We start from the raw sequence: 27,995 nt of genomic DNA on the forward strand, positions 1-27,995 counted from the left end.
AGATGGCAGTGGGAAGGGGGAGAAGGCACAGAGCAGATGGAGCAGTCTCCTGACGCGGTACAGGAGTGGGCTCCACAGGAGAATGAGAGAGAGAGCAGAGAGTGGGGAAAAGCTGAGAACAGAGAACCAAGAGGGCCCAAAGCCAGGAGAGCAGAGAGCTTGGAGCCTTTATCTGCACACAGGGAGATGGCCGCGTGGAGGAGCAGGAGCAGAGAGAAGCAGGAAGGGAGCGTGCTTTCATAGCTTAGGGGTGAGTACTGGGAGTGCAGGATGTCGGGGTTGGTGAGGTGCAGTGCTGCGAGGGATTGGTGGGAAGGACTGTCATTTAACAAAACTAGGCATGAACTAAATAGCTTGAAACCAAAACCAAAATATAAGGAAACTGAAAGCCTAAGGGAAACCGAAACTTTAAGGGAGCTGAAGTCTAAAATGGTTGGGGCTCATTGGTCTTCGGGGCTGATGCTTGAGCCACTCCTCACACCTAGGAAGAAACAGCTTGGAGCCAATGTATACGGAGTGGCCACCAGGATGTGAGGTGTTTGTTTGTTTGTTTTGATGTTGTGAAGGGGCAGAAAAGTAGAAAAGCACAGGAAGGACCAGAGGGAGCTCTTGAAAGAACAGATTTACAGTGAGTCATTTGGATGAGATTTTTCTTTAGGCATTACAATATGGCTGTTTCTTAGCTGCATCAAAAAGCACAGTGAAATCTGTGTTATCCGTCAATATTTTAGGGTTTTGATAGGGGTGTGAAGGCAGTGAAGTATGAAGGAAGACCTGAGTGACCTGAGCACATGGATAGTGAGCACGATTTCGCACATTCTGGATTGAATCATACGGCCAAGCAGGGGTGTTCCAGAGGGACTGGACTCAATGCTTGCTCTTTGCTTCCAGAAACCTGAGCAGTATCTTGATTTTTGCCTTTCAAAGAGCTGAGGGTGCCTGCCAGTGTACAGACAGATTACTTAGAACTCATGCATTACTTCTGACACATAGAAAGTGTACCGGAGTGACAACAGTCAGAGAACAAGTGACATAATTAAGTTATCTTGCTTTTCAAGGCTTCAGAAACTCAAATGCAATGTACTCAGGGCCAGGGCATTTGGATACCTAAAGCTCGGTAATTGGTCATTTTAGCCCAAACCCCACAGAGCAACTGCTGGCTCCATGGTGCAGATGGCTTGTCCTTTGTTGATTTCATCTGGGACTGCCAAACTTCCTTCAAAAAAAAAGTAAAAAACAACCTCTGGAGAGCTGCAAATGGAGCTGGAGACTGCACAGAAAGTCCCTTGGAAAGCCTATTGTTCCTCTTTGGGATAGAAAAAATATCACTATTCATAATGTGAAACTAATCTCCAGCTAATCCCCTTTGTGTGTGATACGCTGTGTGTGAAGTACCTCTTTAATTAATCTTCTCAACAGAGAACTGACACCCATCGGGAAGCACCAGCAGTTTCTATGTCACTCTATGGCGGTGAAGCAGGGTGCAGGAGATGTCTTGGGGTTAGGAGGCTAATTTCTCTCTGCAACTTGCACAATATTGGGACTCTTCATCACTTCTGTATGATGTTGTGTGACATCTCTACCACCATCCTCCTCACAGGTCAAGGAGTTTCTTAATTGTACCCACCACTGAGACAATAAATAAGCAGTATTATCAGTCGAATGCACATTTGTGAACATTGGGACTTATGGCCATTTAAAGCACTGTTTCATGTGGAAAGATTACCTGAACTTCTGACGTTAGAATTTTTAATGGACAGATGGAAAGATCCTCCAACCACTGATTCACTCCCCAAACAGCTGCAATGGCTGGAGTCATGCCAATCCAAAACCAGGAGCCAGGGACTTCCTTCAGAGCGCTCATGTGGATGCAGGGTTCTGAGGCTTTAGGCCATCCTCCACTGCTCTCCCAGGCCACAAGCAGGGAGCTGTGTGAGAAGTGGAATAGCCGGGATACAAACTAGTGCCCATATGGAATCCCGGGCAAGCAAGGCAAGGATTTAGCCACTGGGCTATTGAGCCAGGCCCTTGAATGGGCTTTTGAGACACTCTAGAGAAGCAAGAGAATTCCTGAATTCTCAGAATTACCTTAGTAGACCTTCCTGCTTAGAACAGGAGTGATGGAGCTCACAATAAGTACATTATCAAATGCAATAGGAATCAGAAATCACTATTAGAAACTGCTTAGTACTTTCTACTAGTGTGCACAGCTGTCATGAGAATGGAGAACACTGAAGGAAAACCCTAAGAGGATGTATGTGGATGTGTTCAGATTTATATTTTCAACACTTTCATTATTCTTTGCAGAAATAATGGATCGACAGGCTTCTGTTATCTAATTGTGTAGTAGCTTCCTGCCCATCTCATTTTGTTGTAGCTATCTTATGCCCTACCCTAAGATTTAGGGCAGATGTCTCCCAGCTCCCCAGAGGACCTACTGTGAGAACTAGAGACTGAAAGACAAAGACTATTGAACAGATAGGGGCAAGAGAGAGGAGACAATGAGGAAGATGAAAGTATGGAGAGAGGGAAGGGTCAGAGGAAAGAAATGAGAACGGGGAGTGAGAAGGAAAGGCGGCAGGAAAGGGGAGACGGAGGAGGAAAAACAGGAATATAAAGGGATAATGAAGGGAAGGAGAAGAGGATAAGAGAAGTCAGGAGTAGAGGGATAGAAGGAACTGAGAATGGAGAGAGAGGAGAAGGAGGTAGAAACAGAAATGTAAAAATGAATGGTATAATGCAGGCTTATATACCTGAAAGTGAAGATACCTTGCAGTTTGCATTTTTATTCCCAAATAAAGGGCGGACTCCCAGTGAAACAGTTGAATGTGCCTCAATAATATGATCAATAATACGATGCTACATTTCTGCCTTTGTCTACACATCCATGGTGCATGTTTGTGGCAGAATGTTGAACTTGTAACTGTTGCTGGAGGACTAGATTGCTGTAACAATAGGGCGTAGGGCAGGAGAGTGGCAAGGGAAGGTAGAAAAGAGAAGATGGGAGAAAAAAGGAGAGGAAAAGGGGGGCGTCTCTATGCTGACAGAACTAGAACATGGAAAACAATAAAAATTTTAAAAAGACTCTTCTGTCTGAATAATACTATGTTAGGCAGTTCTAGCTTTATTGCAACAAAATCTCTGAAGTCAACCCAATCTCCCACTGCAAACCAATGGCAAATGGTCCACAGGCTCGATAAGTTGAACACATCTAGGAGCTGGAGCTTGGATTTATTTCCCTCCTGGAGGCCATTTTCACACATGCTGCTTAAATCATTGCTTACTGAAGCCATTTATTTAATTATTTAGCTTGGTGACTCTGGGCCAGATGTTACATGGCACGGGCAACAATCCAGGGAGGGGCTGGAAGGCCGTGCTTGTGAATTCTGGGCTTTTCCGTGCAGCTGTTGCTGCAATCGCAATGCCTGAGTTCTAAGATGGGTGGATGAGCCAAGACATCCTTGGCTGTGATTCTCCACGCATCCACAGGCGGCGCTCCCGGGAATGGGGACAATAACGGGCTCTATCCCTGACAGAAGCTACTCTGGGCACAAAGGCACCTGTTTTCTCATGGCTTGTTTATTAGTGGGGCTCCAGATAGTTAGTCATAATAATGTTTCAGGGCATTTAAGCAACTGGCTTCCCAAAATGTCCATCTGTACACTGTTCTCTTCGCCCTGAAGCCAAACAAATGGCATTTTCTGTCTGTAAGTATAACAATGCTATTCTCTCTCTCTCTTCTCACACGTACACACATTTTCCTTCCACTGTGGGGGTGCATAATGCCTCCCTGTTTACAGCTGCTTAGAGCCTACAGACAGGGCATTGATCTCACCACTCAAACCACTACCAGGACCACCAGGCCTCTGTTAATCATCATACTCATTATTGTGAACAACCAATCCCTGTTCAGATTTCAAACACACCAGCTTAAAATGCAGTAATGCTTCCCTAGGCTGTTAATAGTAGATCGGCTGTGTAAAAAGAAGCCACATTCAACGGAAACAGATGCATCCTCATCTTACAGTTGAGTTAGAGACAGCATCAGCACTTATGGCAAAAATGGCAAGGATTACAGCTATCATCAAAATATCACTTTAAAACCCAGACAACATGGTGAATGATTTTGTATTTACTGTGCTCGCTTTCACTTAATCCAATATAGCTAGTATTTCTACCAGTGCCGGTTGAGTACTAGGGAAAGCTGCTGGCATGTCTGACAAATATTTTTTATTTTCTTACAAGCAATGGATTTTAGTTAAATATGTGGGTGCAGAGAGGAGTGCACTCTTTAATAGAACGTATGCTATAGTCTCATCTGTGTACTGTAAATACATTGGCAGACACTCTTTATGTGCATGAAATGTTTCAGTTCACTGTCAATTCTGCATTTTCTGAGTAACTTGTATGATGTATGCATTGCCAAATTCTCTTACCTGTTATCAGCTGAGTGAGCACTTTAGTCTGGTCATTGAGAATGTTTACTGTAACATTTCTGGCAGATTTGAAGTACAGGGCATTACCCTATAATGAGAAAACAAGAGAAACAAATGAAAACGGTTGACGTCTAAACCAAAACAAATACAACCGCAACTTGGCGAAGGGTTGAATTGGTTTTAGCCACATTCTGCTTCAGGTTTTTATTTGATACTCTTATTTTGACATACAAGATTATTATCATGCACCCAAATTAGATTTCCTCCAACAAACCACAGACAGACATGGACAATACAAATTTCTTAGGAGTCACATGCACATATTACTAGACTTAACTCAGGGAGAGTGGAGACACAGGGCCATTCAGATTGTACTGAAGATTTGGGTAAGCCTTTATGCAGAAACTGATGAAGAATGATCGATAATCTGCTGACAACACCCCTTTTAGCTTACAACTTCTCCAAAAGTATTATACAGGGTCCTTAAAGGAGAGCAGAAAGTTCACGTGTGAAATGATCAAGGCCTGCCCTTCTGGTACATCTGCCAGCTGGGAGAGAACTTTGGGGCGATGTTTGTAACCCTATAAACAAAACCCAGGATCTGGTATTCTCAAGTAGGCCTCTACCTCCCCTCCCATTCTCTGCTTGTCTGTAGCTGGTTTTGCTGGTGCTGCTGCTAGCATTTCTGACAGGCTCTCAGGGCGTTCACCCATTTTGTTTCCATCCCTACGTTCTCTCTCACGAGACCTTGTTGGTTATGACTTAGAACCATGCCTGGCACATTTTCCTGTGATGGGCCTGATATTTTGTGGGCTTCATGGGATATTTATTCTTGTAACTACTCAGCTATGCTGTTTTGGTGGAAAAGCAGTACTAGATAGCACACTGACAAAGGAATATGGCTATATTCTACCCAGTCTTTACTCAGGCACTGTGATATTTGAATTTCTTGAAATTTAAGTTTCATATTTAATATAATTTTCATGTCATGAAATATTATTTTTTCTCTGATTTGTTCCTTTATGTTCAATCACTTAAAAATGTGAATGCCATTCTGTTTGCCAGTGATACAAGAACAGGCAAAGGACCAAGTGACGCCAAAATGCCAGTGCTGGCCAATTGGCTTGGAAGTGTTCCTTTACTTGGAGTGTACAATAGGCTTAAATTAAGGCTAAGTCTATATCATCCAATTGCTTGAAAGAAATCAATTTCTTAACCAAGTTCTTTTTTTTGTATGACTTCCACCAATTTGAAAATCTAATAATACTCCACGTATTAAATTTCTAATAAGAAAACATAATTTAGGGCCCGGCAGCATGGCCTAGCGGCTAAAGTCCTCGCCTCGAACGCCCCGGGATCTCATATGGGCGCCGGTTCTAATCCCAGCAGCTCCACTTCCCATCCAGCTCCCTGCTTGTGGCCTGAGAAAGCAGTCGAGGATGACCCAAAGCTTTGGGACACTGCCCCGCGTGGGAGACCCGGAAGAGGTTCCTGGTCCCGGCATCTGACCGGCGCAGCACCGGCCTGTTGCGGCTCACTTGGGGAGTGAAACATCGGATGAAAGATCTTCCTCTCTGTCTCTCCTCCTCTCTGTATATCTGGCTTTCCAATAATAATAAAATCTTCAAAAAAAAAAAAAAAACCCTTAAGCCGCAGGTTGTGAAGTTGTAATGAAAATGAAGAAAGACAAACGTTAAGCTTTTTTTTTCCAAGTCATACTTTCTGATGGAGACTATGAGATGGTCCAAGTGTTCTCGCTGGAGAACAACAGCAGTGATTAGGAAGGCCTACAGTGGGCGGGACACTCTCCTGAGCAATGAAGCTGCTGTGTCTTGAGGTTGTGGAGGCGCAACAAAGGAAACTTCCTGGAGGGGCTACCATGTGAGGTGAGACTTGAAAAGAAACCAGGTACGATTTCATCACGATGGAATGTACAAAGAGGGAAGAAAATCATGGTTGAGTGTTCAATGTCTTCTTCTTTGCAAAACTGTAACATTTCCTGGTAAAATCCTCATGAGAGACGAGTGACTAGGATTCATAAAACTGAAGATCTACTAACACCGACTATGTATGACCCTAAGTGAACCATCTAATTCTTCTGTATTTCATTTTTATTCTCCACCATCAACATCATTTTCAATCTCATTGTTGACTTAATAGAGTACTCCATGCATATTAGATATACAGTAGGAGACCTGAAGTGAGAATTCCTAGTTTTCTATGCCAACTCAACATTACAAGTTGTGTGACACTGGACACATTACTAACTTGTTCCCAGTCTCGTTTTCTTTTTATGAATATGAAGAAAATTTTAATTAAAACATTAATGCAGCAATTAAACTACATTTAAATATTAACATGTAGTAATGTCACGTACATATTAATTACTGAATAATTATTCAAGCAAGGAGAGGAGGGCATAAAGGACAGTGATGAGAAAGACATGTGGAGGTAAGGCAAAAAGGGAGACCTCGTGGCACCCACAGCCCGAAGGAAGAACACTATCTCTGCCCTGTGCAGAGAAATACCCTATCCACATTAGCACTGACCCTTAGCAACTGAAGGACCTAACACTGTGCAGCAAATTATCAGCATACAAGCTTCCTAAGACAGAAAACCCCTGCCACATCTTGATCTGCGCAAGGCAGAAGCAACAGAGTTGCATATATCTTTGTCTTGATGACCTGAGCCACTCACATGAATATTCCTTGTTCTGTTTCATCTCAGAGGCCACTATATGCATATAGTTACTTAAACAACTATGGCTCTCCCATTTGCATATAGTTACTTAAACAACTATGGCTCTCCCATGGTGATATTTGGAAATTGCTCTATATGGTTTTAAAAAAATGATTACCCATTCTTCTATCAAGACAGTACTTGCGGGCTCAGCAGCGTGGCCTAGTGGCTAAGGTCCTCGCCTTAATCCCATATGGCCGCTGGTTCTAATCCCGGCAGCTCCACTTCCTCTCTATCTCTCCTCCTTTCAGTATATCTGACTTTGTAATAAAAATAAAATAAGTCCAAAACATGATATAAGACAGGCATCTGAATATAAGAAAATAGTCCTCATTAGACACCAGAAAAAAAAGTACTTCCATATATCAAATATTACAAGTCTTACAACAAGGCACAAAAATCCCCATGCCTTATCATAGCAAGAATTTTCAGCTTCTCTGGCTGTTTCTCTTTCCTTCCTATGGCTGGAATTCTCAAAGAGTGTGAAGTCTCTGGTTCAGAACCTAAGAGAATCTGTTAAGCATTTCATATAGTGTCACCAGTGCAAGTACATTGCCAAAAGTTCATGGGAAATGGAATCAGAAGGCAATTTAGTTTAGTGTAAATTTTGAAATCCCTGCATTCTTGTTTCATAACATGTATTTTCCAAGAATTTATTGAAACCTTTTTTTTTGTAAATATACTACTTGAGTGCCTAAAATAGTTTATATATGGTTTCTAGGTCCTGGAGATACAAAATCCATGGTTTTTAAATTGGGCTCCTAGTCCAATGGGAGACTGAATTAATGAAATTAACCATAATAACAATAAGGTATAATTTTCATCGAACATTATGCACTCCTGGTAGGACAGGCACAGATTTTAATCTGTGCATTTGCTAGCAACTATCACCATACTCTGTTGCTAAGTGCTGTGACCAGCAGAAGTGACTTAACTTCATCATCTTGCACTGTAGCATGTTTTCTTTCCACTCAGAGGACCTCCCAGTTTGAAAACAGAGAGATCCACAAGACATTACACAAAAACTTCCACATTTAGGAAAGGTTTTGAACTCCCAGTGCGGATGAAATTCAGAGAAGGAAGGCATTTGTGTGGTTGGAATTCTGAAGCAAGTCTGCCCGGGGGGGGTGGGGGGGGTGTCCACTCTCCCCTTCTCTTTCCATGCAGGAAGGCAGACTGACTCACAATAGCATTGTCTCTGACCTTGATCACAAGGGAGCCTGGGCTTGCAAAGATTCCGGATGTGAGCTTTGGAAAAGACAGATTTAGGCTTTTATCACAACTCCACTTCTTCACTAATGTATGGCCTTGGGTAAACCATTTGTCTTTGAGTTACAGTTTCTGCATCCACAAGAGAAAGCTGCAGGCTACAAAACGATGTTGGAAAAGAGAAAATCAGGGCCCAGAGTGGTAGCCTAGTGGCTAAAGTCCTCGCCTTGCAAGCACCGGAATCCCACATGGGAACAGGTTCCTATCCTGGTGACCCTACCTCCCATCTAGCTCCCTGCTTGTGGCCTGGGAAAGCAGTCGAGAACAGCCCAAAGCCTTGGGACCCTGCACCCACATGGGATACACGGACAAGGTTCCTGGCTTCGGACTGGCGCAGTTCCGGCCGTTGTGGCCATTTGGAGAGTGAATCATGGGACGGAAGATCTTCTCTGTCTCTCCTCCTCTCTGTACTTTCCAATAAAAATAAAATAAATCTTAAAAAAGAGAAAATCAGGGAAGATAACAGATACAGAATGTCTGCACAGTGCTTACAAAAACAAGCTAAAACTATAAACAAAGAAATAAAATACATTGGGAGTGCTCCTTAGAGGCAGGACTGATGGTAGCACTCCAGCAGGGAACTGACAACAACCTTGGGGCACTTTCTAGAAAGACAAATAGGAAATATTTTTTTTAAATAAGTACTCAGAATTTTATGAGTGGTAAAGAAATACAGGAGGCTACCACACCCTGGATGGATCTTTGGTACGAAACACAAAAAACACAAGTCAAAACTAAGGCCACCTGCACAGAAGATTAACCTTAGTTAACGGCTTGCTATAATAAAAGCTTCCTTTCTCTCTCCTTTCCCTCCCTCCGCTTTTCCCAAGCTGTATGTGGCTGCAAAGTCCTGCCAGCCACAGTTTTAGGGAGAGAGGCTGCACAGGCGGCCGCTTTAGAGCAGCACGGATTACATCCTGGACTACAATCAGATTTAATCACATTACAGAATTTTCTCATATATTAGCTCTGTGGCCTTGGGAATTTGTCTTTAAAATATTAAGCGATGGTCTATGTGGCTTCTCAACACCAGTTTTTCACCCAGGCATCTTTGTTTATATTCTTTCCTACTCAGCTTACAGTAAACAGTATAATCAGAAGTTACTGGCTTCTCTGGAAAAGGCTGTCACAATGTATCAATCGTATTCATCAATATTTAATCAAGAACCAGAAATGTTGGATAGAACCTGGAAAAGCTATCACGAACTTGGAGTTGTTAGAAGCTCAGGCATTAGTTTCCAAAGCGTTGGCAAGTGTTTCTTTCGGAAGCACCAAATGCTGGCATAATGACTATTATTATATTTACATTATTACATTTACTAAGGTGCTGTGAGTCCTCTTTGAATTTACACTTTCAGAAACAGGGCACATATTTTAAAATAATGCCCAGATATCTGTTTATGTTTGGGTGGTTTTCCACTGTTTTAATTTTTTTCCTGGATGTGAATAATGAAGTTACACTGTGAGCACTCAGAAGAAGCTATCAAAGGGTCCAGACCCTCCACAGTTGCATGCTTTGTACTGTGACCAAATTTGGGTGCATTTTGGTCTCTCACTGTTTCCCTGAGTCAAGCTGTTCTGTCTCAATAATTCTTTTGATTGTGTCGTATAAACATATAAACACTACAAAGGGACTGCCAGCTTTTTTAGTGCCCAGCATATTCCTGTCACTCACACAGTTTTCAATAAATATTTGCTGAATAATTGAAAGCTCAAATCAAATTAAGAGTCAACAGAGAGTAGGGTCTGTCAACAAAAAGAGATAATGAAATCAGGGTTGATAGTAACTGCCAAAGAGCTTTCAAAAGATGAGGCATCAGTATGGGTGATGTGTTCATCCAAATGAGAAAGATTAGGTGAGGCGTGAGGATAACGCACAGATATAAAGTCAACAAATATTTATCTATTACCTAATGTGCTGCAAAGACTTACAGGATACACAAATTAGACTGGAGGTGTTGAGTCTCTAGGTGACCTGGAGAGGCTGCAGCACACACACTGTTAGCCTAATTGCTGCCGACACAAAGGTTAAATGATGCCTGGACCTTTCCCTGGGTATCCAGCTCCCATCTGGAACTCTGTGCTGACTGTGCCCCCTTCCAGCTGATGCTTCTCACTCCATGTCACCAACATTTGAAAAGTATCTTCTAAGCCTAAAGCACTGTGCCAAGCACAGGTGTAGGGTGGTGGTCCCTGATCTTCTGCAAGCTACAATGCACAGGAGCAGACGCAGTGTTAAACTAAGAGTTCATAATGATTGCATAACTGTAGTTGCAGTTGCGACACAGGTGATGAATGCAAAGGAAAAGCTGAACTGAGACTACAGTCAGGGAGATGTGGCCTCCTCTGGGTGGTCAGAGAAGATTTCTGTTTTATTTACTTTTATTGGAAAGCCGGATTTACAGAGAAGGAGAGACAGAAAGATCTTCCATCTTTCTTTCCATCCATGGGTCATGCTTGACTGCTTTCCCAGGCCACGATCAGGGAACTGGAAGGGAAATGGAGCAGGCAGAACATGAACCAGTGTCCATATGGGATCGCAGTGAATGCAAGGCGAGGACTTTGACCACTGCACTAGGCCCAGGAAAGATCTTTCTAAGGAAGAGACACTGTGGCTAAGATCACAGAGACAGGCAGGAAAGCAGCAGCCTGAGAATCATCTCCTCACACAAAGCAACATACACCTGCTGGCTGAAAGCACAGAAAAACAGAGGGAAAAGGCAATGTGGTAGGACATCTCTGATCTGCGGAGACAGGAACATTTGTTACCATTGCCCATGCTGTCCTCTTCTGAACACAGGGGAGTCATTTTGATGTAAAAATCACTCATGCGTTTTTCTCCTTTCTTAGTTCATATCTTAGCATTTCATTAAAAAAACTTCCTATTCTAGTTCAATTTTGCATTGCCTTCTGTTAAAAGTTGATTTCTATTGTTTGTCTTTATGAAGTCTGTTTTTATATATAGTTAGGCAAGGACCTGAAGGAAGCCAGTATTCTCAATACTGCCTACTAAACAACAGGCTATTTTCCACACTGACAGGTGGTCCACTTTGATCATCTATAAGTTTCTGAAGATACCTCACCCTGTCTCAGAACCTTCAATTCTGTTCCATTTTCCATTGTGTCTGCAGCAATATCTTTTTTTTAAAAAAATACATATTTCCTGCATTTTGGTACATCTACTTATATTTTGGATCCATCCACTCACTTTTCTTCTGGCCCTTCTAAAGATTCTGAAGTTTTTTCCAAAATGGGATGCTGATGAAGGGTTTTAAGCAGCAGAGTGATTTGAATAAATTTGCATTTAAGTCTGGTCACTCAGGTTACCTTCTGGGAGTCGACCAGTAGAGAAGCCACAGAAGATATCTGGAGAGTGACCTCAGGAAGACTAGAATGAAGGGAAGACAAGCCAGGAAGCTAAATACAAATGTTTCTAGAACTGAGAGGGGTTGGTAATTAACTGGCCCTGGGGATGTGGAAGGATCTAGCAAGGATAAAGTTTCTGTTTCCTGGCGATGAGAGAGGCAAGAGCCATTTACCAAGCTATGGAACAGTGGGAGAGGGAGCAGGCATGGGAAGGCGGGGCTCGCTAGGTGGGAGGCTGAGGCTATAAGAAACTAGTTGGGAGATGTTAGGCGTGACTTGCCCAGGAGTCAGCTCTCCTGGGGTGCACAACTGGTTCCCATCATTCTACACCATCGCTTCTCAACTCCACTGGGCATTCACACAGGAACCACAAGGCCCCTCTAAATAAATGCCCTGAATCACACCATCTCAGCTGTCAGCTTTCACACATAAATCTGTGCATTTCCAGATTGATTCTTTCTGGCAGCTTAAAATTTGCTTTCTGTTCTCTCTAGACATCATCAGTGGGGATCCTGTGAGAGGGCAGACACATTAAAATTCAATTGTTAACTTAAAGGTAACATCTCAAGTCAAATTTCTTACAATTTAAAGGTTACAAAGAGTTTGAACAAATTTCTCAGGATGTGGAAAATTCAGTGGTTTTCATCTGGTGTGCATGTGTCTCCAAAGCTCAGTGGGCAAGACGGGTTCAAACTGCATAGATCTACACAGAACCAATCAGGAGGAGACAGAAAATTACAGATGGATCCTAATTTGCTAGTCGAGAAAGAAAAAGACTGTGTGATGTTTTCCTTTCTTAGGAGTCAGGACAGTGAATAGGGTTAAAGGGGATGCCACTGATACATGTGATTTCTTCAACATCCAACTGGAGAGTCAGAAAGGACATCACGTGACTGGGCTGCACTCTGTGGAGAGGCAGCTGTGGCACAGAATGCCTTGGGGACATGGACAAACGCCGATATTTTATCCTTGAGTGGCTGGAAAGACAAGGTCGGTGCTTAATCAGCCACCCTTGTAATGACCGATCACACTGCTGGGAACCATAACATGGTAGTTGAAGAGGTAGCCTAGTCTCCTGAACTGTATATGGAAAGTCAAAATTAGCACTCAGTCACAAAACCAATGTCCCAACTAAATCAGAGAGACACTGTGGAACGACCTGACAATGCACGATGAACTCCTCGACCCATCTCAGGTGACAAATTCATCTCCACAGCATATACAATAAGGTCCTCAGTATCTACCTGATCTTTCATTGGGATAGTTCCTGGTGCTTTATTAAAACTTTCAGAACAAACATACAGCCATTGCTTCACGCCCCAAATGCCCATAACAGTCAGAACTGGTCTTGTACAAAACCAGGAGTGTCCAATGCCATCAATGACTGCCAGGGACTCCCTCCATTATACAAAGCAACACCTGAGATCTGCTGGAGGTGCCTTAGCCAGGAGCTGGAGTTGGAAGTGGGACCAGCACCCCAAGTCAGGCCCTGTGATGTGGAGGTGTGGACGTCATGTGACAGCTTTGTCACTGAGCCAAATGATCGCACTCAATGCTGTTATTTTAAAAATAAGTGGAAAATCTGCTTCCAAAAGGTTTTGCTACTCAGAAAAGTACAAGAGTATAGGAGATTCAATATACTTTTTCCAATCCCCTGGCCAGACCTTCCATGTTGGCTCTGAAACATAACAAAAATTTTCTTTATATATTCAATTTTCCCCAAAATTATTTAGCTACAGAACTTTTTTCTAAAACTATGCAATTCTGGGCCATACTATAGGGTCTATCTTGGAGAATGCTCCTTTCATGATTACCTCAAACTGCACAAGTAGTCACTTACGTAGCTCTGGTTTCTATCTCTTTAAAACCATGCAAGTGCACAGCAGAGCAGCTGCCTCATGGTGGGCTCTCCCTGGTGCCTTTGGGCTTACGCTGTGCAATCCTGCTAGTTTCCAGATGGGAAGGCAGAGGTGAAAAGTGGGACACAACCCTGACACTTCCATGCTTGTAACCTGCAAAGATTGGACAAGACATCTAAAACTCGGCACGTACCTTCTGTTCTATGTCTGGAATGTGTAGTCCAACCTGTGAATTTAAGAGCTGTGATGACAGAAATCCAGGGGAATTTTTATAGAAGGAGAGACATGCTTGAGCAGGGCTTCTGAGATAAAGCACAGAGACCCCGCAGCCTGCTAGGAATTAGCTCAACCTGTTCTCCACGAAGTCAAGCTGAACCCAATCTTAAAGCATTGGAACTGGATGGACAGCAGCCGGAACAGGATTCGTGCACTGTGAGAGTGGGTTCCATAGTACAGACATCCATGCGGTCATGATCACCTCCACTCTTGGTTTTGCTATAGGAACTCTGTGAGCCAAACTTCTCTGGGTTTCGGTCACATTTGCAAAAAGGCCTCTTCCAGATGCAGCGTCCTTGGCCTCCCGCAGCCTGAGAGCACCTGCAGACCTGGGAGCACAAGCCCAGCTTTGTGGCTGCCCCCACACATTCCTCAGCTGTGTCTGCGCATGCTCTCCCTTCTGGAGCACAGGCCCGTGGCTTCTGAGATGACCTTTCACACAACTGGGATGGCATTCTCAGAAGAGAGAATGCCTCTCTCAGAAAAGTTTGGGTAAAGACATTGGGAGCCTTTCAAAGAGAAGTACAAGCTGAAGCTGAAGGGAACTATTGGGTGGGTGGATGGGGGCTGTGAACAACAATGGTTTCACAAGAGTGGCTTGTGTTGTGGGAGAGGCACAATGTGGATTATTGAAGAACCACGTCCAGTGTAATGATGCATGAGTTGGTGGAGGCTTGACCCCCTGTAATTAGCCAGAATGATATACAGGGGCAGATGACGATTACAAACTACTCATGACTAGGAGGGCAGCTGAGGCTTTCCTTGCACTGTGCTTTTCCGGTTCAGTTTGGGAAAGCTCAGCCATGACCTGAGATGCCTGCGTTCTACTTTCTGAACTAGTAGCCCCAGATCTCCTGACCTCAGAGAAACCAGACGCTCACACGTCCACGGCAAGCAGGCAAAACGGTGCCACCAAACAACTCGCTTATTTCCTCAGTGAATTAAGCATAGAATTACTATAGCACCCAGAAATTTCACTCCCAGATGTGAGAGTTATGCGGCACTGAAATAGAAATGCATTCCACTATAAAAACTGGAATTCACAGTCTTGTTTTAAGAGGAGAAATTTATTAATGCCTTGAATCTCAGAGTTACAGAATGTATGATCTTTCAGTATTTTGCATTTTTTAAGAAATTAAAAGATCTCCTGTATGCATGGGTTTCCACTTTTTTTATGTTTGAAAATGAAAATCTTCTACTTTCGTTTTCCAGGAATTTTTGAATGGTCCTTATATATTTCACGAACTTGCTGAAGGACCCAGTTCCTTTTTAAATGAATTGAAAACTTATGTTCCAGCAAAAGCTTATCAGAATAAAAGGTACACAGTGACATTATCAGTGATCAAAAGGTGGATGCCACCCAAATCCCCATCGACAGACAACTGTTTCAACACGATGTGGCATGGTCACACTACGGAATATCAGTCAATTATGAAAAGAATGAATGAGGAATGAAATACGCCATGGTATGGGGAAACCTTGAAAGCACCATTCCCAGTAAAAGAACATAGGTATGAAAAGTTTGTCAGTGTATGACCTGCATTTATTTGGAATATACACAGGACAAAGCCACAGAACTAAGAGCTGATCAGCGATTTCCAGGGGTTGAGGGAAGAGATGAGGGCAACCATTTAGTGAGTATGAGTTTTCCGTTTGCTGTTACAAAGTATGTGAAACTGGGCCTGGCACAGTAGCCTAGTGGCTAAAGGGCTTGCTTTGCACATGTTGGGTTCTAATCCCAGTAGCCCTGCCTTCCATCCAGCTCCCTGCTTGTGGCATGGGAAAGCAGTCAAGGACAGCCCAAAGCCTTGGGACCTTGTACCTGCATGGGAGACCTGGAGGAAATTCCTGGCTTCTGGTTTCAGATCAGCGCAGCTCCAGCAGTTGCAGCCATTTGGGGAGTGAATTAATGGATGGAAGATCTTCCTCTCTGTCTCTCCTCCTCTCTGTATATCTGACTTTCCAATAATAAACAAACAAAGGAATATGTGGAACTAGGGCAGGCTTTTAAGCACAGCAAGTTAAGCTGTATTTGCAATGCCACAACCCAGACTAGTGCTTGGGTTCTGGTCCCAGATAAACTAACTCCCTGTTAAGGTGCCCGGGAAAGAAAATGGTATAAGAACTTGAATTTCTGCATATCCATGGGAGAGAATGACGGGATTCCCAGCTCCTGGCTTTTGCCTGGCCCGGCTCCAATCATCTTGACTATTTGGGGAGTTAATCAACAGTTTTAAGATGTCTGTCTCTATATCTTTACATCTGTCATTCTTTCAAATAAATAGGTTTTCTTTTTTTTTTTTTTAGAAAAACATGTGGAACTAGATGGAGGTGATGGTCACACACCATTATAAAGGTACTTCATGCCATTGAAATATACACTTCATTTAACATGTTAAATAGTATGCAACATATTTTTCACAACCATAAAAACACATTTTGGATAACTAGCTTCATAGATCAGCTACAGAATAGCAAGTGGAAGGTGAGCCTGTTGGAACACAAGTCTAGAGGTAGGCTTGGGTGATTGCTGAATTGGCTCTGGCAAAGTAGAGCCGATCGCAAGGACTCAGACAAGAGAGCACAACCATGCCGCCTGCTGGGAGGTTTGTGTATTGCATGCGTAGGGGGAGTGGGCGGAAGAGACTACTCAAAGAAGTAGACATCATATTTTTTAAAAAAAGCTTCTAAGTATTTAGGAAGCATACCTGTTAAAGAGTGAGTGATCACTGAAGTAAATGAAACATGAACTGTAGATTACAGTGAGAAAATTAAGACAATCCATTAGAGAAAAAAATTTAAAGAAAGAAAAAGCAGAAAAGAAGTATTTATTAAGATGACAATGGTAGTACTATAATATAGTATCCCAGGAAATATAGCTAATAAAACAAATATTTAAGACAGACACGTGAAAGGATTCAAAATTAGTATACGGCAAAAAAGTATCTCAGGGAAATGCTGATCAAGGGGGGTATCTACGACATGATACATGGTACGCATAGATGAACTGTACAACAAACACTAACACGAGAAAGTAAAACTTTCCTGCATACAGCTCTACTCCCCAGTAAAGTAGGATACCCACTGAAATATTTAAACAAACCCTTACAGCACGGCCCCATCCTTTGTTCATGTCTACCATGCTGATACACTTAAACAGAACAAAGTTAATTTGCAGCGTACCAAGGATCTGTAATACTGTAATAATGGGATGAAATAATAGGAGGGAGAGTGAAGAGGCGGGATAAACTCCTACAAAACTGAATTGTGGAAAAATAAATTTCAAAAAAGTATGTATCTCAAAAAGTACTATTGCACGCAACAGAGACTGCCTACGCACAAAACAATGGAAAGACTACAAATCATGACTGAATAGGAATCTACTATCGTTGCTTAAGTACATTTTAATTAACCATTGTCAGAAGTATGTGGCAAATCAGCAAACTCTAGTGGGAAGTTTTAACAAACATCTACTTAGAAAAAAACAACTGTGTAGTGTTTGGAACAAGCAGCAGCAAAGATGAATGATCCAAACACCAATATTTAGCTAGTGTGAACTAATACAGAACTCTGCACCCCCAAAATTGAGGGTCACCATTATTTTAAAATGTATGAAAGCATTTTCAAAAACCCATACTGTGCTACTTAAAAAAAAAAAAACTTTTCAACAAACCATATACTTTAAGCTATACTACCATTAAATCACAAATAAAAATAATAATGATAAAGGAACATGTCTTCAAAATAGAAAAAAAATTGTTTTGGTACATATCCATTTCTCCCCTCTTGCCCGTCTGAAGTCTAGTATCCTCAGACACACTGGGTAATCCTTTGCAAATTCAGTACAGTTTGTGGCACTCCCAAGTGTGGAGGGGGGATCCTAAGGTTCCCTGTCACATTCAGGCTTAAACTCCAACTCCTGGCTTCAAGAGCCTGCATGATCTTCGCTGCTCCTCTCTCCCATGTGAATGCCCCGCTGAACCCTGCTATGTATACATCTATGTAATTTATACCACAGCGACACTGCTTTCCTTTTCTTCAGCTGACGTAAGTGCCTTCGGTTCTCTTGGCATTCTTGATTCCTCGTCCCTGGGCATGGAATTACCTCCCCTGAGATGCCGACTCAGCTGCCTTGACTTGCCGCTCGGACACAGCAGCCTCTGCATTTTTCATACCTTGTAATTTTGCTTTCTCTTTCTACATTTCACTTAGTACTACTCAACTTGTTATTACAGACCAACCTGACAATGTAATCTCTGTCTCCCCCACTGCAATAAAAGATTCATCAGGCAAGAACTTTGTTTTATTTGCCATTGTACCCGTAGCACCTGAAGTTGTGCCTTACATGTAGCAGGTATAAAAAAGTGTTTCAGATGAATGAAGATCAAAGCCATAATATGTTCAGTGAATCCAAGACATGGGTGCTGCCTTAGTTCTCCATATACAGTCGGAATATGCCTGCAATGCTCCAAGAGTTCATATACAAATCCTCACTTTAACTTATGAGCCAGAAAAGAAGATGAACCACCACATAGATGAATCGTGTTTCTCCCAGTGATGAGTCTGTGTTGTGATGCACTATCTTGGATGATTTCTAATTCTCACTTAACAAACCTGACACACACAGACAGCTGTACATATCCAATAATGTCCAACCCTGATTGTTTTTAGAATTTTGCAACCAAGTAGTTCTTCGCTACGTTGATACATTTGGTGCTATCCTGTAGATACCATTTTGAGGAATCTATCTAGGTATTCAAGCATGGGTATCAGACACTTAACATGGTCTGATATGTAAAATCCACACTGTCATAATCCACGATGCGCTTCAGTGGCTCAGCGGGGCAAGAGGAGTGTCCAGGGTCATTTGTAGCATGGACCATGCAAGCAAACCACTTGAGTTTGAATCATTTCCCCACCTCTCAGAAGCTCTTCAAAATCCCAGGCACATCAGTTCATTTCCTCTACTGCTCAGGTCCTCCAGTCATGTAACATCAATTAAAGCAATGTATCCTTCTAGAGCATTACACAATGAGAACTGTGGCTAAGAGCAAGCAGCACACTTTCCATCCATGTTAGCCATTGCTGTTGGCATGGCTAACAACAACGATTAGACTGTCACCTCCTTTCTGTGAGTGGCCACGATCTCTTGGCCCAGTAGTTCACACCTTGATGAGAATGTTGAATTTCTTACCTCATGCTAATAAATAGCTCACTCTGAACAAATCATTCAACAATTCTGAGCTTAGACTATCAATGAAGAGCATGTCTAGAGTACCAACTACACAGATCACTGGGTTCTGGGTAGGAGAGATCACTCTCCACGATACACATGAGCCTCACCAAGTCAACAGAAGGGCTGACCTGAAAAAAAAAGACTGAGGGTGTCGAAGCAGGAAGTAATTCTATAGCAAATGGTACTGGACCAACGAACTCTTCTGTGTCCACTCTGTATCTGCACTCCACAATAGCTCTTCCTAAGGCCACCAGTCTGATAGACCTTATATCAAGGACTTGCTAACTCAATAATTAAAACTGCAAGTTTCTTAATTTTTATACATCCATCATCTATTCATTCATATATGTGTCAAATCCGTCCATAACACTAGTTTGCTTCTGTTTCTCTGCAGAATCCTAATACAGATGCAATAAATAAACCAAATGAATAGAAACCAGGTAAATATTACTGGAGCATTATTTCATTTGAAGAATGACAGGAAGATGTAAAGCAGTTGATCTCAAAGAAAATAAAGCTAGCTTTATGTAACAGGTATTTTCACGTATCCAAGGACTGCCAGGGAAGGAGAGATCAAACTTGTTCTGGGTGACTCTGAAAAGTAGGATAATTTATGAGTGCCTGACAGACACACAACAATGTCAACTCAAGGAGAGGAGAACTTTGTAATTGCTAAGTGTTCTAAAAACAGAATGAAAGGATGAAGCAATGTTTCCCAAAGCTTGGGATTCAGTGATGTGGAAGGTTTCAGGCATCAAAGATAATGACATTGTCTGAAAGAGTCACTTCCTTTTCAATTCTTTAAGTATCTTTGATGATATTAACTGTGATATCTTACTTGGTCCTATAATGACATTAATACCTTTGAAACATATTCACATTTCCATTTTAATTACACTCTAGGTTCAAGTTTAATATCTATGAGCATTTTCAATGACATTCTTCATGCATAGGGAATCAGGTTGTTTTTACACTTGGAGTAATGCTACTTTTCTCTTTTAAAGTATCACAGGAATCAACGGACCATCAAGTGGAAAACATCAAGTAAAAACTATTAGGGAGAGCCCACAATTGCATCCCCAGTCATGACACAGGTCTGAGCAGTTCAGATCAGACAGTATTCAGGCGAAGCCCAGAGGTAGCATAGCACACCAAACAGATTCAGCTTTCATGTTCTGGCCAACTCTGGAATGTGATCATCCTGAACACACTGGCCTCTTTAAAGCTGGTGTGTTTCACTTCACTGATAAAACAGCATGCCATCCAAAATGGGTATCTGGTTAACTTGAGAGAAAAAATACCAGGATTATCACATAGTGAGTTTATACAAATTTTATTTTAAAATAAGATCAGAATAAAACAATGAAGCACTTGGGGCTCTTCCTCAAGTAATTTTAGCAAGAGGCATAGGTGGGTCCATGATGATGGACAGGTCTATGAAATGAGTTGCAAAATAATAATTCAAGGCTGACCGAGTTTTTTGCCAAAAAAAAGAAATTGAAATGATTTTCACTTATAATTAGTTTTATACATTCCTTGAAGAACTGTCAAATCACTTTTCTTCCAAGGTTAATATTTCAACAAATCTATTACTGTAGACAGCAAAATTTTCACAAAAGCTAAGTGGAATCCAAACAGCAAACTGTTGTATAAACAAAATGATTAACTTAATTTGGGACACTGAAACCTAATAAAGGAGATGAAAACATGCAGTGGGATGGCCTTCACAGTGATGATTCTTTAAGAGAAAAATGAACACAAATCTCTCATCTAGCAACCACAAGGTTGTCTCCATAATTTCAAGAAATCAGTTGCTGAGTCTCTGATCCTTCAGATCTGTGCTGTTGACAGGAGGAAGCAAGGAAGGGACTTTCCAGTTTTTGGTTTCTACTCTATTACAGAACTGTGTGACTTTGAAAACTCAGCTGCGCTACAAGATTTCTATAATGTAGTGGGAATCATCAACAGATGCAAGATCAAGTAAAATGTGGTGCACACATACAGCAAAATATAATGCAGTTTTTAAAAACGAGTGCATGCTAACATATGCTACAACACCTAAGAACCACAGGGATGGTATGTGAAATTCTCCCATTACATAATGAGACATTCGGGATGCTTTCTCTTCTTTGAGGAATCCGGAGTTACCAAATGCACAGTTGGAAAGTGGGGCCTGGGGAAGGTGCCAAGGGTCTGGAGGAGGGTAAAATGGCTGTTAGGGTGCAATGCAGTAGTTTCCATTTTATAGGATAAAAGGGTTCTTGTGATGGCTGATAGTGATGGTTGTATAATGTCCGTTTATTTAATGCTATTCAATTGTACATTTAAGCATAAGCAGGCAAATTTACATTATGTGTGCATTACAATAAAATTTCAAAATTGATTGTGACCCTAAAAATGTTTTGACATAATCGCCCTTTTCTTATTTTTCCCATATATGAATTCACCAACCAACCCACACTGTGACTAACATCTCTGAAGTATAACCTTCTTCCGGCAGCATGCTCTGTAGTTAATTTCTTCATGCTTTAAAGATGACAGACATGAGAAAGACTGAGCATGGAAAACCAGATTGTGCTTTAGTCCGAGAATCTTCGAGAGGGTGGGAGGAGAGCTTCCTCTGGGGGAAAGAAGGAGACCGGGACAGAGCATTTCCTGTAGTACAGCTCCACAGACTAACTGGGTTTCATTTCTGACTGCACCACTGTGAATGCAGGGGCGGCGGGGATATTTTCTGATTTCTCTGTGCTTTGCTCAGGATGTGTCAGAAGGGGTTTGTGATGATATGTACTACACAAATGCTTACTGCAGAGTGAATGTTAATCGTCGTCATTACGCATCTTCCTGGGAGTAGGTCTCTCCAGTTACCTGGGCAAATACTGTTATTACCTGTTAAGTCATTGAAGCAGTAGGAGGGACTTTTAATTATCTTTAGCATCTCATCACTTTTCATCAGTGGGTCAGATCCCAACTGCCTGTGACCTAGAACCACACAGCATCCTCTGATCCCTGGGCTTTCAGTCCCACTGTGGTCTGTAAGCACCGTGAGTGGGTACTGAAAAACATAATCCCTACTGTGTTTAGATCTTCTAGTCTCCCCTGCTTTCCTCAGAAAAGGTGAGCAAGCCTTTATAGTATCTGATCTCAGCTCTTTTGCTGCCCCTTGGTCACCGTGCGACAGTCATACTGACTTTACTGCTGGGTTCAGTATGCCACCAATGCTCCTGCGAGCGCAGCTCAGCCAGGAATGCTTTCCTAACTAACACCAACCTGGCCAATCCCCTCCTAAACCAAGCCACTGCACAAGTGTGCCTTGCAATCGGCCTAGCTTGACCACCTTACCTCATTCTACAATCTTCCATATACTCCTGCCCCGCTCACCCTGTCCTTTCAAACCCTAAATGCCATGTGATAGTCTTATGTTCTTCTATAGTAACATTACTCTCTCATACATTACACATACTTAATTTACTTGACTAGAGTTACAATATACTGTCTGTAGTTACCACTAGAAATTAAGATCCATAGATACGGGAACTTGGTCTGTCTGGTAGAGATCAAATATACCATTCAAATAGTGGAACATGTAAATGCTCCACAGACATTGGCTGAATACAAGATCAATGCTGGGTTGGCAGTTGGCATAGCAGGAAAAATACCACTTGCAACACCCGGAATATATACCAGATTTATTTGAACATCCAATTTTATATGAGCATCCAGTTTTAGATTAGCATCCAATTCTAGCTTCCTACTCAGAAACTCAGGAAGTTCTTGTGTTTCCTGCTCACAAAGGCAGAGCTGAAAGTAAGGAACCCGGGTTCCTACTACTCACATGAGATTGAGTTCCTGGTTCACCACTTTGGCCCCAGCTTAGTTTGTGCTACTGCAGATATTTGGAGGGAGAAGAAGAGTAGGAAAAATATCTCTCTACCTTCAAACAAGATGAAAATAACTACATAAACACTGCTGTAAAAGAAGAAATGAGTAGTTATTTATTGTATGCCTTCTATGTATAACACAAATGCTTAGGACTTTTCATGAGCCATGTTATTTAATTCTTTTCATGACTCTTTAGTGTGACTAGATTGCATCAATTCTAAAGAGAAGAGAATTGTCAGCCAATCAGAGCGAAGCAAAGCAGTTTATCCAAACCATGAATGTGAGATCCTGATTGAGATTCAAAAATTGGCATTTCTTCCTATAACATCACACTGCAATATGACATGGAATAAAAAGATACGTAGCAAAAATTGGTCCATTTTCAGATTGCAGTTCTACAGCAAGGCCTGACCTGAGCAATCCAAAGAGGTGCTGAAAAACCACCACTTCTGTCCATTCAGTGTCATTATGCTGGTGATTCCTACCACGAGGCAGAGAGGTGACGCTGGCCACTGCCCTGACAGGAGCAGCTCCAGTCTGTGCTTCTCGCTCAATAAACCCAACTTCTCCAAGCCAAATAGTGCAAGTCTTACTGAGAGTTTCACAGCATTGCCTGGTACATATACAGAGGCAGTACAATTTTCATCCATTCTCTAAACATTGTATGGCTGGTTAATTCCTTTCAAACAAAGGAAAAAAATCCTTATTTTTATGTACTTAGGCAAGAGTTGTAGCAAACTCTAAAAATGGGAGGATCACTGGGAAGGACAGAAACCCAGATCTGACTTCTTTCTCCATATGGGGCAACTGAGAAGCAGAGTTGGAAAATCAGTTACAAAGAAAGAAGAATTAAATCCAGTCTTTAGAAAGATTTATCCTGTAGGCAGGAGGGATTTACTGAAGGTGACATATTTCTATATTTTCTTTAATTCAGTCATCTCCTTCATTAAGTTTGGTTTCACCCATATGTTTCTCTCTTCTCCTTGGAGTGAATTCTAATTAAGGAAGTTGCTACTAAATATCAATGCCTAACGTGTAATTGCAAACACAGCCATTATTATCGAGTATATACATTGTATGCCAGGGTAAGGGCTTCATAGTCATAGGGCCATTTCAACTGAGCAGTAGCCTCATTAGTTATGGTTATTATCCCACAATGACTTTTCATATGAGAAAACTAAAGACAAAGAACGTAAGACTGACTGCTAGAGAACCTTGGGTAGGGCCTAGAGTGAGCTGGGGGAGGAATCTAACTCCAAAATCACCACTCATGATCACTTTGCAACAATATGATGCTTCTCATTAAAATTACCTTTAGCTGATTAAATTTTCATGAAGCATAGAGAATGAGAGAAAAATTAATTCTTATCACAATGTTAGTTAATTAGCTAGGATTAACTTACTAATTGAGGAGGCTAAACTTTAAATCCTATTTTCAACCACAGTTTTAAGTATGCCTGGTCTAAAATTTTTAGAGCATGAGAAGTGTTTCAGATTTTTGAAATTTTGAAGACTTGGAATAGTTGCGTAAAATTCACTAGTTGACAATAAGATCAGTGCCATTCACAATAGCTACAAAATCTTTTAAGTACCTTAGACTGAATATAACTAAGGATGTGAAAGATCTCTACAATAAAAATGATAAAGCACTAAAGAAAGAAATACAAAACAATGGAAGAATCTGCCACTGAAATAGACCTGCCATGTGACCCAGCCATCTTACTGCTGGGAATGTAGCCAAACAGTATGAAGTTAGCCTATGAAAGAGTTGTCATTAGCCCCATGCTTATTGCAATTCAATTATAGTGGCAAAGACAAGAAGCCAACCCAGTTGTCCATGAATCCATGCCTAGCTTAAAAAAAATAAATGAAGTATATGTACGCTAAGGATTATTGCTGAGCTGTACAAAAAGAATGCAACTCTGTCTTCTGCGCCAAAATGGATGCAACTAGAGACCATTATGCTTAGCAAAGGAAGCCAACCCTCAAAAGACAAATATCATAGCCTTCTCTGATCTGTGATAACCAGCACACAGAGGACAGAGTCTATAGGGCACTGAGATTTTGAGAAGTATCATGTACAACCTTTGTCTATACTCTTGAGGAACATTAGTTTTATTTTTTCCCGTACTTTACAGTCATTGAATTCTTTATGCAGAAATGTGAAGTCTGTGATTGGGTCAATGGAATGAAAGCGCGCCACTGAAAAAATTGGGGGAAATAAAGAAATAAGGAAGAAGGAGAGTAGGTGGGAAACAGAGGCAGCAGCGAGGGAATGAGAGGAAAGTTTCACTATCTTACCAAAACTTCAGTATAAAATATGTGAAATTTGTGGGCCCATTGCTATAGCCTAGCAGCTAAAATCCTCGCCTTGAATGTGCTGGGATTCCATACAGGCACTGGTTCTAATTTGGCAGCCCTGCTTCCCATCCAGCTCCCTGCTTGTGGCCTGGGAAAGCAGTCGAGAACAGCCCAAAGCCTTGGGACCCTGTACCCATGTGGGAGACCGGGAAGAGGCTGTAGGCTCCTGGCTTCAGATTGGCTCAGCTCCGACAGTTGCACCCATTGGATGGAAGATCTTCCTCTCTGTCTCTCCTCCTCTCTGTATATCTGGACTTTCCAATAGAAATAAATAATGTGAAATTTGCTCACCAACACCTATCCCTAAAAACCAAAGCATTCTGTGCATTATGTTGATGCTCAAGAATTTGAGATTTCAGAGCTTACTAGATGTCACGTTTGGGGATAAGTTGTGCTCAACCTGTATATATTCTTTCACTTTTATAGATTCTTTGACTCTCCTGCAACAGGGCAGACACAAAGCCATGTGTGCACTGACTCCACTCTCACAGGGAAATCTCCTATCATCACGTGGCAGGATTTTGGAGGGGGGAAGGGGAAAGCTTGGAGTAACTTTCAGAAATCAGAGGATTTTCTTTTCATATATGCCTATCCAATCAGGTAGTATAACATTATTTAAATTTTATTATGTTCCGTTTGGCATCAGGGCTGTCCCACTTTGTTACTGCTCGTGAACCTGAGAGCTCAGGAATGGTGTAGTTCTGTTGGAGGGAAGGAAAATTCCATTACGCTGGTTTTGTTTCTGTTACGAGATGTAAGAGGAAATGGCTACATCTGGCTCATTTTCCTTGCCCAACTCTTCATTTTGTAATTCAATAAAAAACAAAGGTGATAAAAGAAAAGTGATAGAGACAATCAACTATAAATAAGCTTATAACAAAATGCAAGCTCCATCACTATGGCAGCGTGAATTTATATTTCTGACCTTTGCCTTTTATTTCCATTACAAGCTTTTTTATTGATTTATGATTGTGTTATTATTCCTGTTTCATTTTGGAGGGGAAAATATAGGAGGACTCATAATTTCTACTCTTTAAGACTGGTAACATTCTTAGACAGAAATAGACACTATTGCATGAGTAAAATACAGGATTCTCAGTAGTCTAAAAATCTAGAACTAAAAAAATCTTCGGGAAGGTAAATTCAGTTAAGAGGAACAAATGTCTAATAAGTTAATGATTACAGGATTCAGGTGTTCCTACAACGTCTGATACAGGTTATGGGATTCATACCTTGTTTAATATCCAGTCTTGAGAGTTATGATAAAGCTTTTCATTTTTAAAGGACCCCAATGAAACAGACATCAGCTTCTCACCTTATGAATAAGAGAACTATGGAGTGTTGAGTGAAGTGATTCGAATCTCTTAACTAGAAAGTGACAAAAGTGAAACTTCTTAGACTTTATTTTCACTTGGTGCTGTAGTCTGCTTATTGTGCCAATATTTGCATAAGAGCCACCACAGATTTTCCATGCAGAAAAAAACTACTTAGACTAGATTTATAATTTTGTTTTACATATTCTAATGCACTAGGCCCCAGTTCCACTTTGCAAACTTAACGGTGCCCACAGCACATTGCTTCCTGACACACAGATGGTCTCCTTCTTATATTGGTGTGGCTTCAGCATGAAGCACCGGTCAGGCAGTGTGAGTGGGGGCAAGGGAAAGTTGCCAAGTGGGTGACTTCTGTGTTTGTTGCCTTCGTGCTGGACACTCTTAACCCCATATCCCAGTCTAAGAGATCCATTAATGCTTTCAGTCAAAATCAAGATCCAACACTTCATAAACTTGATACTAGGAGTACTTGCATTTCACAGATGGGAAAACAGACACTGCTACAGGACTACCTTAGATCACAAAGCTAGTGAACAGTGCACTCAAAGTCAACTACATGTTTGACTCAGAATAGTGTCTGTCTTGACTCTTTGCCCGGAAGCAGCTTTGGACTCTACCCACTGACTACCTGCCTTGCCTTCCACAGTACTACTAATCACAGTGCAAACTGAAGACTGAACACAGAATTTCTCCCAGTTGTGAACAACTATGTGTTTTTTGATGTAGATCTGCCTGCAAGGGTAGAAGGAAACACTGGTTCCACATTCCTTGGAGAGCAGGATGCTTCTCGCTAACACCAGCCAAATGCTGGGAATTCCTCAGAGCATCACTTCATCCCATTACGGTTCTGTGATTAGGAGTGTGATAGAAGTTATCTTGTTATTAATCTTGGACCTCTTTCGTGATGTCTTCTCTGGGTGGCAGATTTATGCTTGATGTGCTAAATTTAGAAACACTTTAGGATCATAATGACAAACCAGTCTTTCTTTAGCAAAGATTACATACATGCCTGTTTATCTGAAGATTATATGCCTCATGCAAGGTATATTAGAAGAGTGACAAACTTAACAATGTCATGTCAGAGAGTTGACTTTTGTCTGAGAGACATAGTGAAAGTCATTAGGAAAAGTCATCACTTATGAATACTTGATTTGTCACTTATGCTATGAAAAAGTCCTGCATGGATTATACAGCGTTGTTCCCCATTATATAGGAGAGAGTTGATGTTATCATCATC

At 41.6% G+C, this 27,995-nt stretch overlaps 1 protein-coding gene across 2 annotated transcripts in view; it reads right to left on the reverse strand.

Moving 5' to 3' along the window:
* Positions 1 to 27,995, reverse strand: part of SGCD (sarcoglycan delta) — a 576,268-nt gene that overhangs the window by 106,060 nt on the left and 442,213 nt on the right. For both annotated transcript variants that reach the window (XM_058677694.1, XM_004587498.3), the window contains one exon: positions 4,437 to 4,524. In XM_058677694.1, the coding sequence (XP_058533677.1) occupies positions 4,437 to 4,524 (88 nt within the window). The remainder of the gene's footprint in view (positions 1 to 4,436; positions 4,525 to 27,995) is intronic.

This window comes from Ochotona princeps, chromosome 19 (genome assembly GCF_030435755.1).
Source record: "Ochotona princeps isolate mOchPri1 chromosome 19, mOchPri1.hap1, whole genome shotgun sequence".
Classification (NCBI taxonomy): Eukaryota; Metazoa; Chordata; class Mammalia; order Lagomorpha; family Ochotonidae; genus Ochotona; species Ochotona princeps.